This window comes from Gadus morhua, chromosome 1, assembly GCF_902167405.1.
Source record: "Gadus morhua chromosome 1, gadMor3.0, whole genome shotgun sequence".
In the NCBI taxonomy this organism is placed as follows: domain Eukaryota; kingdom Metazoa; phylum Chordata; class Actinopteri; order Gadiformes; family Gadidae; genus Gadus; species Gadus morhua.
In genome coordinates this window covers 18,545,505-18,564,131 of record NC_044048.1, presented here as the reverse complement: position 1 = coordinate 18,564,131, position 18,627 = coordinate 18,545,505, and the positions used below count along the sequence as shown (strand labels likewise).

General features: G+C 49.3%; 1 protein-coding gene across 8 annotated transcripts in view; it reads left to right on the top strand.

Moving 5' to 3' along the window:
- anks1aa (ankyrin repeat and sterile alpha motif domain containing 1Aa) overlaps positions 1-18,627 on the top strand; it is a 63,734-nt gene that overhangs the window by 10,602 nt on the left and 34,505 nt on the right. For 7 of the 8 annotated variants that reach the window (XM_030362078.1, XM_030362111.1, XM_030362069.1 and 4 more), the window contains exons 2-13: positions 55-135; positions 955-1,111; positions 2,155-2,217; positions 11,045-11,341; positions 12,540-12,615; positions 12,862-12,963; positions 13,510-13,596; positions 13,791-13,960; positions 14,241-14,303; positions 16,048-16,180; positions 17,203-17,246; positions 18,465-18,555. In XM_030362078.1, coding sequence (XP_030217938.1) covers positions 55-135; positions 955-1,111; positions 2,155-2,217; positions 11,045-11,341; positions 12,540-12,615; positions 12,862-12,963; positions 13,510-13,596; positions 13,791-13,960; positions 14,241-14,303; positions 16,048-16,180; positions 17,203-17,246; positions 18,465-18,555 — 1,364 coding nt within the window. The remainder of the gene's footprint in view (positions 1-54; positions 136-954; positions 1,112-2,154; positions 2,218-11,044; positions 11,342-12,539; positions 12,616-12,861; positions 12,964-13,509; positions 13,597-13,790; positions 13,961-14,240; positions 14,304-16,047; positions 16,181-17,202; positions 17,247-18,464; positions 18,556-18,627) is intronic. The other variant, XM_030362095.1, reaches the window with a different exon arrangement.

Genomic DNA, 18,627 nt, shown 5'->3' with positions numbered 1-18,627 from the left:
ATGCTCTCAAAGTGTCCTTATTTGTCCTTGTGCTTCTCTGTCCCCCGTCCACAGTATCTGGAGGGGTCCCAATGTGAACTGTGTGGACAGCACTGGATACACACCGCTCCACCACGCCGCTCTGAACGGACACAGGTACTTCACCGTCTAACACAGGGGTCTACAGCTAGGGTCACAGTGGTCCCCTCAATCACAGGGGGATCCTCCTCTGTGGGAATGACCCTGGGGTAATGGGAATGTGCAGGAATAGAATGAATGTACGTTTGTTTGCACGGGCTGGGTGACCGTATCATATTCTGATAAATGAAATCCCTATATTGCGCAGGCAGGTTTGCAAAATATTGGAAAAAAAACAATGGAGATATTAATTTAATATTAACTCTTTACTTTGTATTTAGTGAACTACTTTCTATAGAGAAATACTGTACTGTAAAAGCCTCCTGGGAGGGTTGCCAACTGAATTCCCATTAAAGTGCATGTTGCCTCATTAAATCTATTGTATATATTCTGTATCTACAGACAAACGTCTCCTTCTGTTTTCAGCGTTAACACTATGGGCGCACCTTATATAGGGCATTAAGGGTAGTCCAGCAGCCTCTCTATGAATTGTCCCACTGGGGTAGTTAAGCTATTGATTGGCTCGCTGCTTGGCCATTGCTATTAATTTGTTTGTTCTACTGTCTAGAGAAGTTAGTTAAAAAAGGGTAATAAAACGCTTGCTTTTATTATAAAGACTACCTATTCCCCTTTTCCGCATTTTAGGCAATTTATTTATTAGGTTGCCAATTCTGGCTCTCTCCCTTTATTGCCATTGTTTGTTTCGTCTGCCACTCTATCCGTTACTTTGGTCTTTATCTGTGTTCATCGTTGCAGGGAATCTGAATGAACAGCATTTGGAGTCTATCAAATAAACGTACTGTTATCATGTAACCCCCACCCCCCCTCCACCCACAGTGATGTGGTTGAGGCGCTACTCCGTAACGAGGCCTTCACCAACATCGCCGACAACAAGGGCTGCTACCCTCTGCACCTGGCCGCCTGGAAGGGCGACCAGCAGATTGTCAACCTGCTGATCCACCAGGGGCCCTCGCACCCCAAGCTCAACGAGCAGGTCTGCCACGCGCGGGGCCTACCGCTGTCTGTCTGTCTGTCTGTCTGTGTGTCCGTGTGTGTGTGTGTGTGTGTGTGTGTGTGTGTGGTTGGGTGTCCGTCTGTGTGTTTATCCTGTTCTGCATTCTGTCGTCACATGCAACAGATAGCCTTGTCCCATCATCGGCTAGACAATGTCGGTGCCTTATTCAACCAGATTGACCATATAATAACTAGAAGGACTAAATATGGTGTCCTATAGGTTACTTTTGAGGTTTTCCTAGACTTTTAAGTCGAATGTGTAGGATGGATTCATTCCATATCAGTTCCCTGAGTAGAATATGTCAGTGGCGAGGCTGCGAGAGTGAAACTAGTAGTTCTTAATGTACACATTTCTTGTGATCATACGATCCCTTAATACTGCATGCACTCCAGCCCACCATATGGCTGGTATGGCTCTGGATATGGCTATGAAATATTTATCTAGCCATGTCAGAAGGAAAGGAGAAGTTGTAGAAAGAGTGTGTGGCCCACCTGCTGCATCGGCCTGCCTGCATCGTGAGTTTGGCCAGACGGATCTGGACTTTCTAATGATTAACTTGACTCTCATGCGAATGTGGATGTGATGCGTTTGTGTTTCCCTAACCATTTTAACACCGTTATTTTTGTTGCTGTTATGATCAATTGTCCGGCTGCTTGCTGCCCGACCAGCCCAGCATCATCTTGTTAAGGATGGCGAGAAATGACCCATGATGATGACATTGTCTGCCATTGATTTATGTCTGGCTGCCAAATTTACAAAATGTGCAATTTGGTGGGTGATGTCGGCATGACTATCGCATGGGTATCATCGTGGGTCATTCCTCCCAGCCTGGTCATGACGTCAGTTTGATTATTAACCCATTGATTTCTATTATAGTTTGTTTTGATTAAGTTTGATTTAATTTTGCAACAATCATTCATTCATGGCTTATCTGACTGTGTAAGACAAAAACTTTGTCTTATACCCTCTCTTCCCCCCCCCCCCCCCCCCCCCCCCCCCCCCCCCCCAACCTCCTCTTCCAGAGCTCTGTAGACCCTAGAGAGTCCAAACGATGCGGGCCCTTTGACCCCTATATTAATGCCAAGGTGTGTACACAGAGCTCCCAGCCGACCACTCCCCCCTTATTGTTTTACACGCTCCTCTTTCCATTCCTGCTGGCCCCGGCTCCACCTACAACCCCCGTCCGCCCCCTGCCCCCCTCTGCTTACCATGCCCCTCTGCCTGGTCTGCTGCTGCTGCTGCTGCTGCTGCTGCTGCTGCTGATGCTTGCACTCGTCTCCTCTGCAGCAGAAATATGAGCCGCCCGGCGCTTTAAACGGCTCGTTATCACTTCAGTCAATCTGAGTATGCGGTGCTGAGACGTATCGTACTGCCGACACGAACTTCCCATAGTGGTGTGTGTGTGTGTGTGTGTGTGTGTGTGTGTGTGTGTGTGTGTGTGTGTGTGTGTGTGTGTGTGTGTGTGTGTGTGTGTGTGTGTGTGTGTGTGTGTGTGTGTGTGTGTGTGTGTGTGGGGGGGGCGGTTGATGAATCTTCCGCGGTGTGTTGACTCTGTGTTGCGGCCCTTGCCACCAGCCACTCTCAGTGTCCGGTGTTGTTCCCACTGGTGCGTGTTGTGATGTTGCCCAGGCCGGCCCCCTCTCAGTGGGATCATCTGCCGCTGTGTGCAGACCCTCATTATCCGCCTCGCGAGTACATGATAACAATGAGATCCCCTAGGAATACAGCGGGACTCTTCTCCCTTCGCCCGCACTGGATGCATGCGCAAGGCACGCACGCGTGGGGCCGGCGGGCGGCGGATGCGTGATACGGACTCCCTGTTGAAACAATCCTCTTGACGCGTCAACGGTCGTTATTTATACCCTTCATGGACGGTAAGGAGAGCAGCACTGCGGCCGCATGGTCACACTTGTACCCACGGTGTGCAGACTCGGTGGTGGCGCTCAGCTGTGTCCTTGTTCTGCAGTGTAAACAGATGAGGGGTGAACCTTCACGTCTACGGTGTGTACGTCAGCATTACACACGCAAATCTGGACCTGGTCATCCGTCTCGGGGGAGTTGATGATGGGGAAGTAGTGTACCGCTACAGGATAAAATAATGGGCTGTCTCTTAAGTTGTAACCTAGTTTTTACAGATGTGACAAATACTGTGTGCAGCGCCTCATCGCAGGGACTGTTAAGAAACGGGGCCAAGTGATATTGCAAATGCTTTTTTTCTTTTCTGGGGTAGACCGGTCTACAGACTGAATTATAGATGTCATATTATGAATAAATCAGACGCATGGATGCACTGGGATCTACTGGTACCACCACTGGTGCTGGGAGTTGCATCATAACGCTTAGTGTGTGTGTGTGTGTGTGTGTGTGTTTGTGTGTGTGTGTGTGTGTGTGTGTGTGTGTGTGTGTGTGTGTGTGTGTGTGTGTGTGTGTGTGTGTGTGTGTGTGTGTGTGTGTGTGTGTGTGTGTGTGTGTGTGTGTGTGAGAGAGAGACAGAGAGCGTTGCATTCTGTCTTTTACTAGAGTGAGACATTGCAGAAGAAAAAGAAGAAGAGCATAGCTGTGTAAACATCTATCAGCGTTAGAGTGTGTGTGTGTGTGTGTGTGTGTGTGCGCACTTGTGTGGCCGACATGCAGCCTCTCCCTCTCTGTGGTTATCCTTGTGAGTGTGCCTCGCCAAGGATGGGGAGAAAGGAGGTGGGACGTCGTCATAGTAACCGTGTCACGGCTGATTGGTCGTGCCGTGGCGTTGAGTGACCCAGTGGAGGGAGAGAGCGGGAGAAAGGGCGAGAGACAGAGGTGAGGTGGTGTAGGTGGGGGAGTGAGCTAGACGGACAGGAAAAGGTAAGGTGGCGAGGGTGGGGGAGAGACGGGGAGCTCTGGATCCTAACTGGGCTACTGCAGCCCCTGCAGGGCGCTAGCGCGTCCCCTGGCCTGGTCCACTTCGGTCCGTGTGTATTCAAGAATACACACAGACTGTATTCTAGTCCAGAGCCGTTCCACAGCGAGGTCTGATCCCGACGAGCCTCTCCTCCAGTGGTGCTTTGATAATAGAATAATGATGAAAACATAGTGAAACGGTGCTTCGGCGAGAGCAACCTTCGAGAACGTCTCCCCCAGTGTGTCTGCCCCACTTAGCTGAATAATGAATGAATATTTATCTACCGCCTAAATTAATTGGGTTGTAAATACAATTCCAGTGCTGGGGCTTTTATTTACTGAACATCATGTGCTCTTAATAAATCTATGGAAGGTTACCTTCCCTGTCTCGGGGAAGCAAACCCATCAGCAATGCCCTTTTTATTTTCACCTCTTTCCAAGCTTGCAATGTAGGTCACCTGTCTAATGCAATATCCCCATTAGTTCACTGGGCCTGACCTCGGATCAGATGTTTGGGGATTGCACATGTATGCGCCGACAGCGTCATCATCACCTGCCCACGCCTTCCACTGACCTCCAATCCTTCGAATCACGGCAATCGTAACAAGGAACGGGTCAAACAGGATATGGCCTTTAAAACGGAGGCTACAGTGTTGATGGGTTTGCTGTTGCATAAGGACATGGCGTACTATGTATATAGGTGGAGACTTGAGAGTTGACCATAGGGTAAGCTGTCTGATGGTTTTAATTCCAGAGGCTTGACGTGGGATAGGATGCAGTGGTTGGTGACGATGGTAATGTCTTCAGACTTCCCCCTCCCATACATACTGTGGTGCCCGAGGTCTCCTTCAGCCACCAAGCCTACACACCATCAGCTTGCAGCCGGAGGATATTGCTGCATTATCCTGTGGTTGCTGTTCATGACCGTTGATCCACACCAAAGATATACACCCAAAGCTTGGGCTGAGGGAACTTGTTGTTTTGATGCGACGTTTAGTAGCATGGGACGTGTATTCATTTTGAGCAATACACGCAATAGCTAGGAGGGATCAATAATATCGGTGGGTTCGGTGTGATGCAAAGCTCCGATGAGGCTGCTCAAGATGATGCACCACCGTCAAAAAAACAACCCTTGTTTAAGAGGAACTGTGCTTAGCGAGTCCATTTCTCCACAATGTTGTCGGTATAGAGACGCCTTTGAACGTGCTGTTCCAGTTGGACCTGTCTAAGATTCATCGCGGCATGGAGATCAATAAAGACGGAAGTGGTTTCAGACGAAAGTTTAGCCCTTTTGCAGCGCAAGTCTCATTCTTTTACGCGAGGAGACATGAAAGGAGCCCTCCTCTTGAAATGGCCTACAGGGAGGGACCAGTGATGCGCACCAGTTAGTGTGCAGCTGTAGGCGCGCGTATAACGTGATGCCCTGACCGCGTTGCTATGCTATGTTTTTCTATGGATGACGTGACACGGTGAAGGAGTGCCTGGAACATATTTAGCTCTGATAACAAGGTTCCCTGGCAGGTCCGTTGTGGATGTTATGGGAATACTTGGCTAACGGCAGGATTAAGCACTCCTTAGCTCCTACTGATTAGGCTCGGGGGTTCAGCGCCGTCCTTGAGCGATGTCAAAGAGTTATCTAGCGATGTTATTTATCGCCATAACCGGTTTTATAGACGTAATGTATTATGGTTGGAACATGGGCCCTTAAAAGGGTCAAATCTATAGGTGTGAAATATACTAGGGGGAAAAAAAATGCGCTCTGTCTGAAAACATACCTTTAATGACTATACTAACACACACACATATACGCACACACCACTCAGTTGTACTGTTTTAGAACGGTGTTGTGAGGCCATCCACATCGTGATGGGATATCACCCAGAGTGTAGACAAGCAATAGGCCAGTATTTAAAGGTGATAACTGGACGGACACTATCCTTCAGCGTTAAGATCAAGCTGACCTTGAGACTGCGCGCTTTAACTTCAGTCATGTCACAAGTGACTGTGGCAGCGAGGTGTGGGGAAGTGTGGACAGGGACTCTGGGGCCATGCTCATGTGCAGCGTAGGATGTCTCTGTTTGATATGAACACAACCGTGTGTGTGTGTGTGTGTGTGTGTGTGTGTGTGTGTGTGTGTGTGTGTGTGTGTGTGTGTGTGTGTGTGTGTGTGTGTGTGTGTGTGTGTGTGTGTGTGTGTGTGTGTGTGTGTGTGTGTGTGTGTGCAGAGGTATGGGCAACCCTCTCACAATCACCCACTCTTTCTCTCTGGGCTTAGGTCCCCCGCACCCATAGGCACCACCCCAAGGGATACGGGTGACATAACCGCAGCCTGCGTATCACGTGACAGAGGTCACCAGTCAGACCGTGTTACCGTCTCCCAGCGTCGGGGTAGTGAGTCTTTTCTCTCTCTCTCTCTGTCTCTCTGTCTCCCGTTCTGTGTGTCACTGTCCCTCTATTGGTCTCTGTGACTCTCTCTCTCTCCCTCTGCCTCTGCCCCTCTGTCGTAGCGTTCTGCAGCATCGTAGTAATCCCCAGATGTTCCTAGTTAGCGCAGGACTTATCAGTGGGAGGGAGAGCGGTGGAGACGGTAATCTCATGTTTAACATGCGCCGAGGTCTAAATCAGGCTGCCAACGTTCTCATTGTTCATGGCTGATTTTCAGAATTGAAAAGCTGGTTCTTTCTTGTGGGGGCGGTGGTGCGATGTGGGCAGCGAGCTCATACCGTCCAGGAAGTGGAGACTGTGCGTTGGGAACGCTAAACCCCATCTCCCAGCTAAGCTGCCTGGTGCAGTTGTGCTTACTCTCATCTCGAGCTCCGTTCTGGCGAACAGACAATGGTGCGCTGTATACGGGCGGCTCCTCTCGTGGCCCGCGAGCTGTAACTTGTGTTTCAGGTCAGATTAAGGTCTCTTTTTTTTTTCTCTTTAAGCCTGATATAAGTCTCTTTACGGTTATCTTCCAGCCAGGAACAACCCCAGTCAAAACAAACCTAATCAGATGTCCTGCACTCACGTGGTGCAGAAGTACATGTACTACATTGGTGCATTCAGAATGCTTTGTTCTCGCGTGCTGTTAGTAAAATCTAGCTGCTGTTTTTTCACTTTGAGTGCCGGTGATTCAGGCTTTCATTAATTATCCTTATGGCGGTCACATGGTATGGCCCTTGTAGTGATGGGTGCCCCTTCCATTACTGGAAAGGAATGTTCTTATCGTGTGGTTTCACTGCTTTTCCTTAAATAAACAAAGCAAAGCACTTGCTTTGTGTATTAGATATTTCTACAGGATTTGTGCTCAACCTCCTGGTGTGCATCATCACTCACAGAGGGGGCGTGCTAATAGCTGTTCAACGTCAAGGCGGTTGAGTCATCCTCTAAAGAACTACGCTATGTACGTCTTACCGTAAAGCGCATGACAAAGCATGGTGCAACGCCTCACAATGCAGACAGGAATTACCCGGTCACCAAACACCTTGCACCAAAAACACATCAAAAAAAGGCTTCTTCTTAAAGCTGCATGAAAAGAATCAGTTTTTAACTGCCATTCATCTAAACATAAAAAGGATTAAAAAAAGAACGATATTAGAACTCTAACGGGGACATAGCATCTGGACATTTTATTGGTCTTTTTTTATTTTTATATAGATTTGTTTTGTATTGCACATCGGGGCCAATCCATGCACCGCTGGAAGAGGAAACCATGGACTCGAAGGAGTGACGTGTATCATGGCAGAGCCTGTGGAAGGGATTATGAGGGCCCTCCATTAAATCGGCGCTTTGGTCGAATCATACACCATAGTAGGAGATTTGTTTGGATTATAATTTGGTGGATTCACATCTGAGAGAACGTCGCTGATGTAATGTGTGTGTGTGTGTGTGTGTGTGTGTGTGTGTGTGTGTGTGTGAGTTTGCATACTGGAGTTGCAGCCATGCGTGTTCATGCATCATTCATGGTTTAAAGATCCTGCCGTTCGTATGTGTACATGCATGTTTGCATGTTGTGCACAGATGCATGGCACGAGTCTGGGCCCTGTGATGTTCACGGCGTGCCTCAAATGGAGGAAGATCCGATGCAGCGTGGTTTGTTTAGTGGACAGAAGGGAACAGAAAGGGAGCACAAGAAAATATGTCTCGAAAACATTAATCCTAAATTAATGATATAACCTTCTTTACTTCATTACTAGTTAATTGAATAGGCTTTATATAATGATCCTTGCATGATCCATGCTCAAGGGCTTTACCCTACTATTTGTATTGTAAATGACAAACTAGAGATGCTTGTAGTTTGCACTGTGAATACGAACAGGCATTGCCTCACTGAGGATGCTTGTTAAATGCTTCCTGGGTGTCTTCCCATGATGATCATGCTCTATTTAACCAAATAATTTACTGTCAAAGAAGTGTCCTTCAAGAAATCCTTGTTTTATAGGCTAGACTCCACACCTGGCTCCTCTCTGCTCCAGCTGAGACCGGCTCTACCAGTGGACTATGACCCTCATGATCTCTCCTACCTTTTATTTTTGTCTTTCCCTCTCTTCGCGTCCCCCTCGCTCCCACACACTGGAGCCTGAGCGAGTACCTGGTCCCCATCTGGAACGTGTGTGTGTGTGTGTGTGTGTGTGTGTGTGTGTGTGTGTGTGTGTGTGTGTGTGTGTGTGTGTGTGTGTGTGTGTGTGTGTGTGTGTGTGTGTGTGTGTGTGTGTGTGTGTGTGTGTGTGTGGGGCTCTTAATAGAATGCTCACACCTGTCCAGAGTTGCCCTCGGGTTCCCTCTGCATCACTTCCTGTCTCCCCGTGGCTGAATCACGGGCACAGCTGCCATCTCTCTCCCCTGCGTACAGCCGCCACTTGACCTGGCACCGTCCGCCCGTCCCTCCATGCCCACCCTGGCCCTCTCATGCCAGCTGTCGGACGTTCTTTAGCTAAGGGAAAGCATGGCGTGTGTTTGTGTGTTAGTGTGTGTGTGGGTTGATGTTTGTTTGCTTGTGGTATGAGGGGCTTTCTTTCTCTTTTTGTTTCTCTCTTCCTCTCTTTGTTTTTCTCTCCATCTCATTCATTCTGTTTCTTGTGTTGTGTCTCTGTCTCGTAGTCTTTCTCTCTCTCTCCCACTGTCTCTCCCATTCTGACGTGTGTGGCTTTGCCATTTGCCAAAACTAGCACTCTCTCTGCCGCACCCCTACTCCCAATGTTGTCAGTACAAAGGGCTTGTAGGCTTTCATTGACTTAATTATTCAAACCGGTGTCCAGATAGGTTTGGTTCTTTTAGAACGGATGGTTGAAATGGCTGCATGATATTATCTGCCGTAGTGCTCTTACCATGACCGGTAAACAATTGGTTTATTTTATTCGTGCCTCTGCAGTGTTATCAAAGGCAAAAATAGTATGGATTAAAAAGGGTTACTTCCACAAATTTTGAGTGCAGTATTGGCCTACTCATAATCTGACCTAAGAAGTCGGTATTGCAGGGCGTGCCCCCTGCTGGCAGGTTATGGTAAAGACCCCCAAAAAGATTCTGCATAAAAAAGTACAACTATACATCGATATAATGATGCTGTATTTATACCTAAGCTTTCCTTACCTCTGTTTATTTCATCTTGGGTATTTTATATATATATATATATATATATATATATATATATATATATATATATAATATAATATTGCCTCGTCTTAAGTTCCCCTTTGAAGTCACGCTACTTGTTCACATATGACATAGTTCATATTCATTCAAGACTAAGAGGAGTAAGATAGGTTTTTCTCAGTTTCCAACATTGATGAGTAAATATTGTGGTGGCTTCATAAACCCGTTTTAATGACTTAATGCTGTGATTATGATTCACAGTTCATTCACAGGTCTGTCCATGTTGCATATCTAATCCAAGGCCAACGTGTTGACTATGCTGTTCTCCTTTATAACAATGGGCTATGATTTGATTGGTTAAGCTCCTTAAAGGAAAGTGTAGCAATAGCAGTAGTCTTTCCTGGAATTAAGACTCCATTACCCATAACCCCTCGTGCCTACAATACTCTGAAGTGTGCATTTACATATTCTGGATGATTTAAGGGTCTTCTCCTTAAGTTTGACCGAAAAACGATGCGACTGAATGAACAGATTTCTTCGAGCATAGGTCTTTGCTCAAAGCTGAACCTAACACACACTCAACTCAATACCATTGCTTCAAGAATACATTGATTTAAAAAAACTAAATTATGTCACAGTGAAAAATGAGAGGCTAGTGAATTATGTGGTGTTATATCCGTAACCCTCCTTTCAGAGGAGCTGCCAGAACGGCGGTAAAGCCTCCTTTCAAGTTCCCTTTGATCCTCTGGCGAAGAGATACATAGCTTCTGACAGTCTGCCTGGACCCCTCTGACCGACGCAGTTCCCCCCCCCCCCCCCCCTGCGAACCTTTGATTCTGCTTCACCCCCCTCCCCAGGCCTTGTTACGTATGCTGCGTCCTAATTGGGTGTCCCTCTCCAACCTTTAACTTGTTTGTGGTGTGGGCCCAGGGTACTGATTGGCTTATCCTCTCACACACACACACACACACTGCGTGGCTCTCCGTCTCCGTCACATCCTCTCCAACGTCATGGGCCGCCTTGACTGGGTTCAAACCCCACCCCCCCCCCCCCCCCCCCCCCCCCTCCCTCCCCACTGCCCCTCTCCTTGATAACCCCTTTCCCCATCGATCATTCTTGTGTTTTATCTTTTGCCATACTACATGCTTTCCCGACCCCACACTCCCCCACCCCTCCTCCGTCCGAATACACACACTCACACTCGCATACGTGCACACAGACACAAACACACCTGCAAATACACAAGTGCACAAGCGCTGTCTCACACATGCGCGCGGCGCGCACACAAACATGTGTATGTACACACCGGCTTACGCGTGCTGGCAATGTCACACACATACACACACACAACCGCAATGTCTCACATAAGTGCAAAAACACAAGTGCACAAGCACTGACACACACACACACACACGCGTGCGCTTACATCTCTCTGGCCCCCCCCCCCCCCCTCCACAGAACAACGACAATGAGACCCCCCTGCACTGCGCGGCGCAGTACGGCCACACGCAGGTGGCGCGCCTGCTGCTGGAGGAGCTCACGGACCCCACCATGCGCAACAACAAGTTTGAGACGCCGCTGGACCTGGCGGCGCTGTACGGGCGGCTGGAGGTGGTGAAGCTGCTGCTCAGCGCCCACCCCAACCTGCTGGGCTGCAACACCAAGAAGCACACCCCGCTGCACCTGGCCTCGCGCAACGGGCACCTGGGCGTGGTCGAGGTGCTGCTGGACACCGGCATGGACATCAACTACGAGGTGGGTGGAGGGGTTGGATGTGGTGGATGTGGTGGATGTGGTGGGTGGGAGTGTGAGTGTGCGCGCGAAACGAAAGATTCACTTAAGGGCACGATGGATTAGAGGAAGTGGGGGGGCGAAAGGACATTGCAGCTGACAATGCTTTGCATAGTGTGAAATGTGTGTGTGTGTGTGTGCATGTATTTTTTGCATCCTACCATATACAGTGTGTTTTTGTGTGTGTAAAGAAATGTTTTCCTGTATTCTGCATAATATCTATACACCATGAATTCCATGTATGCCTTCTGCCACTGGATTATAAATCATACCGCTCTCCTAATGAAGCCAAAAAGACAACCAAAACGACAGTCTTCAGTATTACCCTCTCTACTGTAGCTTGCACCCCATCTCATAGCCCACTGTACCCTAAACGTTGCCCCCCATCAGGCAGCAGCACATCCCCGTCACCCACCTCCTGTCGTCCCTTCAGAGGACCAGAGAGACACGCTGTCTGAGCGAGGCCCTAAGGCCGTGCTCCACGCAGGGCCTCCATTACGAGTGGGCCGGGAGTCTGCTTGGGGTCCTCAACCATGTTGTGCGGCCCGCTGGAGGGGCTCAGGAAGACATCCATTTCACAGTAGACCGTTCAGGCGCTCCATGCCTTGTACTCACTGGTTGGGTGGTTGCGGTCGTAGCGCGGATCACGTTGACAATTCATTTTCAACGCAATGCAGCGGAGGGCTTGCAACCCCGTGCATCAAAATACATCTCAAACGCTGCAGTCAACCTGACCACGGCGGGACATATTTTGTAACTGTTAGGTACAAACCAGGACTGGGTTGCGTAAAATGATACGTTGTGTCAACTTGCTACGCAATCAGCATGTAGACGTCCTCTAAACTGGCTTTAGGGGGTGGCGAATGCCGGAGCGAGGGGTTTAATCCAGAGATCCAAGTCCACCTGGAGAGTGATTCAAGCTTGTGCAGAAAGACGGATCTGAAATGTGGATTCCGTAGATCTCCTGCCCTGTGCTAACGCTATAGGCTCCTCACATTAACCCATTATCAGTAGTTACCACAAACTCCCTCAACGTGTGTGTGTGTGTGTGTGTGTGTGTGTGTGTGTGTGTGTGTGTGTGTGTGTGTGTGTGTGTGTGTGTGTGTGTGTGTGTGTGTGTGTGTGTGTGTGTGTGTGTGTGTGTGTGTGTGTGTGCGCGCAGACTGAGAGGGGCAGTGCCCTCCACGAAGCGGCTCTCTACGGGAAGGCGGACGTGGTGCAGCGGCTCCTCAGTGCAGGTAGGTCCTCCCTCCCTCCCTCCCTGCCGTCACCAAGCAGAAAGCTAAACCCTGCCGCCCTGACACACAGGCACGGACACGCTCTGTGTCTAAGCCACCGTAGCATTATCTCTTTTTTTTTTTTTCCACAGGCCACTCTTTCCCCCCCGTCTCACCTCATGCATCACAGAATTATGACGAAAGTGTGTTGACCTTTTTGTGTGTTGTCGACTCTCTGCTGTCGTGTGTCGTCTTGCCCGCGGTCAGGGATCGAGGCCAGCATCACGGACATCAGGGGTCTGACGGCGCTGGACACCGTCAGGGAGATGCCCTCACAGAAGAGCAGGGAGATCGCAGCTCTCATACACGGTGAGGGGGCCGCACGGGGGTCCAGGGCTCAGGACGCTAGAGCGGGTGGTCTTCCAACCGGAGGGTTGCTGGTTTGAACCCCGGCTCCTCCAGCCGGGGTTCAGTGTTGAGGTGTCATGTGAGGCAGTAACTGTCAAGCCCTTTGAGGGGCCACAGCTCCATAAGCGTTACATAATTGCAGTTGATTTACCTCGTACCAAGTATAAGGCTTCTAGGAGCTGGAATACATGAACTATAGTTTCAGAATGTGTCTTTTTAAAGAGTAAGCAGGAAGGAAACCCTCGTTCTGGCAGAGGGATCTGCCTACGAGTTGTTAAAAAAGTCAATATCAGCAATCAGACAGGCGTCAAGGATTTAGAACAAACAGACACATTGGCTTCCAGAGGGGCGAGTCTCAAACGCTGTCAAAACCTACTTCCCACTCGCTAGAGAACTGAGAGCAGTTAACTTCCCAGAAACACCCTCCCCCCAATTTAACAACGTTTTGCACTTTAGAAAAGAAAAGCCCTGACTGTTCCCTTATGGTGTCTTTTGGTTGTTCTACAGGTCACATGGTTGGAAAGCCTCCGGACCTGGACCTCCCTCCCCCGCCCATCCCCCCACCTCAGGAGAGCCCCAGTCCCAGGAGGAGAGGTAAGGTTCACCCCCTCCACACGCTGTCCCTGCCCAGTGCAGGACTGAACTGGCAGCACTTCCACCGACCAGAAGATAAAAACAGCGTTCTGCACACATTGGCGCATTTAAAAATATGGGACCCCCCCCCCCAACTGTGTGTGGTTGTGTGTGTGTGTGTGTGTGTGTGGGTGTGGGTGTGTGTGTGTTTGCAGGTGATCTAGAGAAGATGGGTGAGCTGATATCTGGGATGGCCTCGCGGCCGGAGGAGGAGAGCCCGTATGAGGCCCTGTTTGAGGCCACGTCCTGCCACTCCCTGGACAGCCTGGCCAGCGGCAAGTCCTCCGACCGGGACTCTGGCCGGCCCGACAGCGACGCCGGCAAAGTGAGTTTGGCCCCAGCAAACGCACACTCTTGAGTTGCTGTCTACTCTGTGGTTGCGTTATGTCAGACGTCCCCACTAGAGGGCGATAGTGCGTTAGTGTGTGAAAGACGCTGTTTGTTTCTCCTCTCCACTGATTTGAATGCCTTTCTTTAATTTGCTTTTTCCGAAGACAGCGGGCCCCTTGTTTCCCCCCGTCCTCTTGTTAAGAAGAAATGTGTAGTACGTTACTGGTAAGAAAGAGTTGCAACTGACTGAATATTATCCTCCTTGTTGTGCTCAGAAGGAGCGCCTGGCCCACCCGTGTCACCCCGTCGCCGGTCACGAAGAGGAGATGAGCTCGGAGGTAAGAGGATGAAGTCATCCCCTCAAAGGGCACAAAAAACACAGCCCCGAGAGGCTTTATCCAGAGCAATAACAACACTGTTTACTCTGGGCGGTTTTCCCCTTGCCATCTTGGTTCCGTCTGGGTTCTAAATGCTCGCTGCCTTCGGTTCCACCCCACAGCTAGAGTTAAGTCTGGGCTGGTGGCAGAGCCCGTCTGTCAAAGGGCTGACAACAGGGCCCTGGGAAAGGTGTTTGTCTTCCAATTATAATGTCGCTGGCTGTCATTGTCACCAGCCCTTTCCAGATTCCTCTTCACGCCTGCTGCTCAATTCAAACAACCTGTTTATAAATATTCATGCCAGCACACGGCGCAGGGCGTGCAAGGCGGTAGAGGGGGAGAGAGAGGGGGAGAGAGGGAGAGCGGGGGAGATAGAAGGAAAAGAATGAATCAGCGGACTAGAAAGGAAGATTCAGAGAGCCTTAGAGAACATTCTTGCTCTCAGAATAATGTCAAACTAGTGTCAAACTAAACTATTATTTATTTTCCCTGAGCAATACATCCTGACGGATTATTACACGTTTTCTTCCCCTGATAGGCTTATAGGGTTATGCTGAATCCGCCTAAAGATGATTAATAAAGTTAAATTGAATTAGTGTTAGTTGGTTTGGTTTTTATCCCTCCTGCATGCCTGAAGATAAGTTAACATCAACACTCTGTTGTGGGACAATTACGAGCCAGAAGATAAACGAAGGAAAACTAATGAATTCACTCAACGCCTTCATGGTGTGATTACTGGGAGGGAGCCCCCAGTGCTCCCAGTAAAGCTAGGCCAGATCGCACCTGTAGGGGGCCCTAGAGAGTAACGAGTAACAGATGCACGCTTCACAATAATGAAGTGATTTTTACAATCGTAAAATCAGTTCATGTCCCCCTTTTAATCAGTAAAATAAACCCTGAAACCAAATTCTTAAATGAATAGTGATGTAGTGGGTTACAAAGTAGCACTAAGGCTTGATCCAGTTCCTCATCTCTGCTTAAATACAACAAGTTCTACAAAGATGTGAGTATGGCCTCAAACGTATGGTGAGTGGGAGGGCTCTGTGCTTGAGATGTGTAAGGGATGGCCTGAAAGGCTATAGGCCCCAAACATCAAGCCCCCAATTAAGAAATAAAAAGTGGAACCAGAAGTGGGCCAGAAGAAGGCATTTTCTCTTATGTTGATAGTGTTTGGATAGATAGCTGAGTAGCTTGCTCAAACAGGATGTTTGGTTTTCTTTGAACTTTACATCCATCCCCTTCCTCTCTCTCCCCCTCCCTCTCTCTCTCTCTCTCTCTGTCCCCCTCCCTCTCTCTCTCCCTTTTCCCTCTCCCTCTCTCTCCCCATCCCTCTCTCTCTATCCCTCCGTCTCCCTCTCTCTCTTCCTCTCTCCCCCCCCCTCTCTCTCCCCTTCCCTCCCGCTCTCTCCCTATATACTTCACTCTCTCTCTCTCCCTCCCTCCCACCCCCTCTCTCTCCCTCTCTCCCTCCCCCTCTCCCCCTCCCTCTCTCTCCCTCCCTCCCCCTCTCTCTCCCTCCCTCCCCCTCTCTCTCTCCTTCTCTCCCTCCCTCCCCCTCTCTCTCTCCCTCCCTCCCCCTCTCTCTCTCCCTCCCACCCCCTCTCTCCCTCTCTCTCTGTCCCCCCTCCCTCTCTCCCTCCCTCCCTCCCTCCCCCTCTCCCTCCCCCCTCCCTCCCCCTCTCTCTCTCTCCCTCCCCCCTCCCAGGCGCTGTACACGCACAGCAGCATCGACGAGCGGGGGGAGCCTGCGGAGGAGGAGGGGGACCACACGTACGAGCTGCTCTTCTCGGCGCAGACCAGATCCTCGCCCACAAGCCACAAGACCCTGCCCACCAGAGGTAGCCACGCCCACTACTCGTCTGTTGTTTGTGGTCGCACTTTGGCTTTAGTTTTAACTTGAATTATTTGCCACTACTACTTGTCAGATAGCAGGAATGGATATTATTTATCTCTCATGGAATAGTTGGGATACACTGATTTATGTTGTATTTTATACTTGACCTGACTAATGAGCAGGTAGGGGTTAGGGCGTCTTTCTAAAGGGTGCTTCCAGGTAGACTGCAGACATGTCCTCTGGGAGTGGTCCCAGCCAGCCTGACCAGGAGACCATTCTGTTTATTTAAAACAAACTCAGTTTATTTCACGTACGGTACATCCACAGAGTCGTCTCCGCCCGGGCTAAATATAGTGAGCCGGAGAGCCTGTCAGACAGAGCCGCCACGTCTTCCAGCGGGCTTCCAGAGCGGCCCGGCGTGGTCAGGGCCAGCGAATGGCCCTGCATGTAATTGGATAAAGGGGATTAAATGAGCGGGCCTGTGCTGGATCCCTGGCTGTTGATGTAGATGTCTTTAAAAGCAGCCCCAGGCTCTCGGGCTGTTTCCTCTGTCGGCCTCCGCCAGTAGAAACGTCAGCTGGCTGCTCCGGTTTGAGGTTTCCTTCCACTGATGTAATCACGGCTCCTTGTATTTGAATAAATTATGAACACCATTGGAACCAATCAGCCTAAACCCACATTGTTCCGATACCGACGGCCCCAGACAAATATTTAATGAGTCCTTTTATTTCATTGCCATTATGGTCTCCTTCTGCGGAACCTGATTTGCCAGGCGTCCGTAAAAGGATGGTAATCTTAAGTGTTTTAATGTTAGCCAGCCATGTCTCCTCCATAAAGACTGATGTGGAACACCGCCGGCCCCCTGGGCTAGCTTCAGTCTGCTATCCGACCCTGGCTAGTGTAAACCCAATCCCACTGACTGCTGCTGCGTTGATAATGGGGCAAATGTCTCATCATTGATTGCTATGATGTAACCCAATGCCTGCCGAGCCCATGACCTAACTCTGTTTTCTATATCGGTTTCAGAAGAGAAAAACACAGTGCACAGTTCCAACAGTGTCCTACCTCAGGTATTGATGTAGTATTAATGTTATTCTTCCATTCATTGTTCTCGTCTTTTTGTGTGAGCCCTAAGAAAAACACAACTGTTTGCTTGCTCAAACCGTGTCACGCAGCTCGCACCGATAGATACCCCAACGTGTGTTCTCTCCGTCATATCCAGCCCTTCCTAACCCATTCTAAGTGAAGGGGGATTGGGATGGACTTACATATGGGCCCTCTCTCCTTCAGACTAACTCTTTCATTTCCCCAGACTCACTGGCTCTAGGAGGCTCATGCTATGCTAACAAGCTCACGTTCTCTACAGTGACGCCGCTCAGGACATATGCTAATAAGCTTGCATGTTTATTATTAGCATAAGCAATGCATTCATGGATGCTTCCTGAATGTGTTCTCACAGTTCAGCCCCTAACTTTTGGCCAAGAACAACCCTTCAGAAGTTTGTTTGGCTGTTAAAACTTTACCCATGTGTAACAGTCAAAATACTTTTTTAATCATGACTATTTATGGCAATAGGTAATTAACTGGTGAACATTAAATATTTGTAGTGGCAGATCTGCTAAGAGCAAAGGGATTTGAAGCTTGTCTGGCAGATTGCCATTCAGGGCCATTGAACAAAGTAAGGGCCTGTCTACTGCCTGACAGTTTCAAATATGAAGAGTGGCCCCCCTTGTTTTGGTTAGAGCATTGCTGTTCCCTAAGACGACATCTCTCAGACCCTTCTGCGTCACTCCGCAGCCTTTTCAGACGTGACGTCTGTACCAAGCCGCGTAACTTGAGGCCTCACTTAATCTTGCCTCCGTGTTTACGAGCCCGTTATATCTATTTATGTGGCCTTCTGCATTTTATCACCCTGCTGATTTGTATTACTCCTCTCCTCCGCCCGTAGCTGCTTAGAACTTTATGTGGCATCATGACATTCCAATTGTATCTGCTCTGAGTTATTAATATCAAAACTGTTATCGTTTTTGTTTGGTAATAAGCAACAGCGTGTGGTAAACCGTACTGCAGAGGGTTAGCCTAACCCTAACCCTATGTAGCGTTCAGATCAGAGCGCTACAGTGAATAAGATTCATTTTTAGCACATTTCTCTTCCTGAAATGAAGTTATTCACTGCAGTGCTCTTATGCTCTACTAAAGTGCTCTCTAGTGCTTTTTCGATTACCGTCTCTGTCCGCCTGTGTAACTAAAGTGTGTCTTCTTAACGCCTTCTCTCTCTGCACCTTCAGCACCGTAAAACGCCCGCCCCCAACGACCAGAGACCCCCGGGACACAAGACGAAAGACAGCCTCCAGCCGCCCGGGCCCCGGGCCCCTGGAGGTCAGTGTGTGATGAGGACCTTCAAGGGCCTCGTGTTACTGTTTAATATCGGTTAACACCGGTCCACGCACT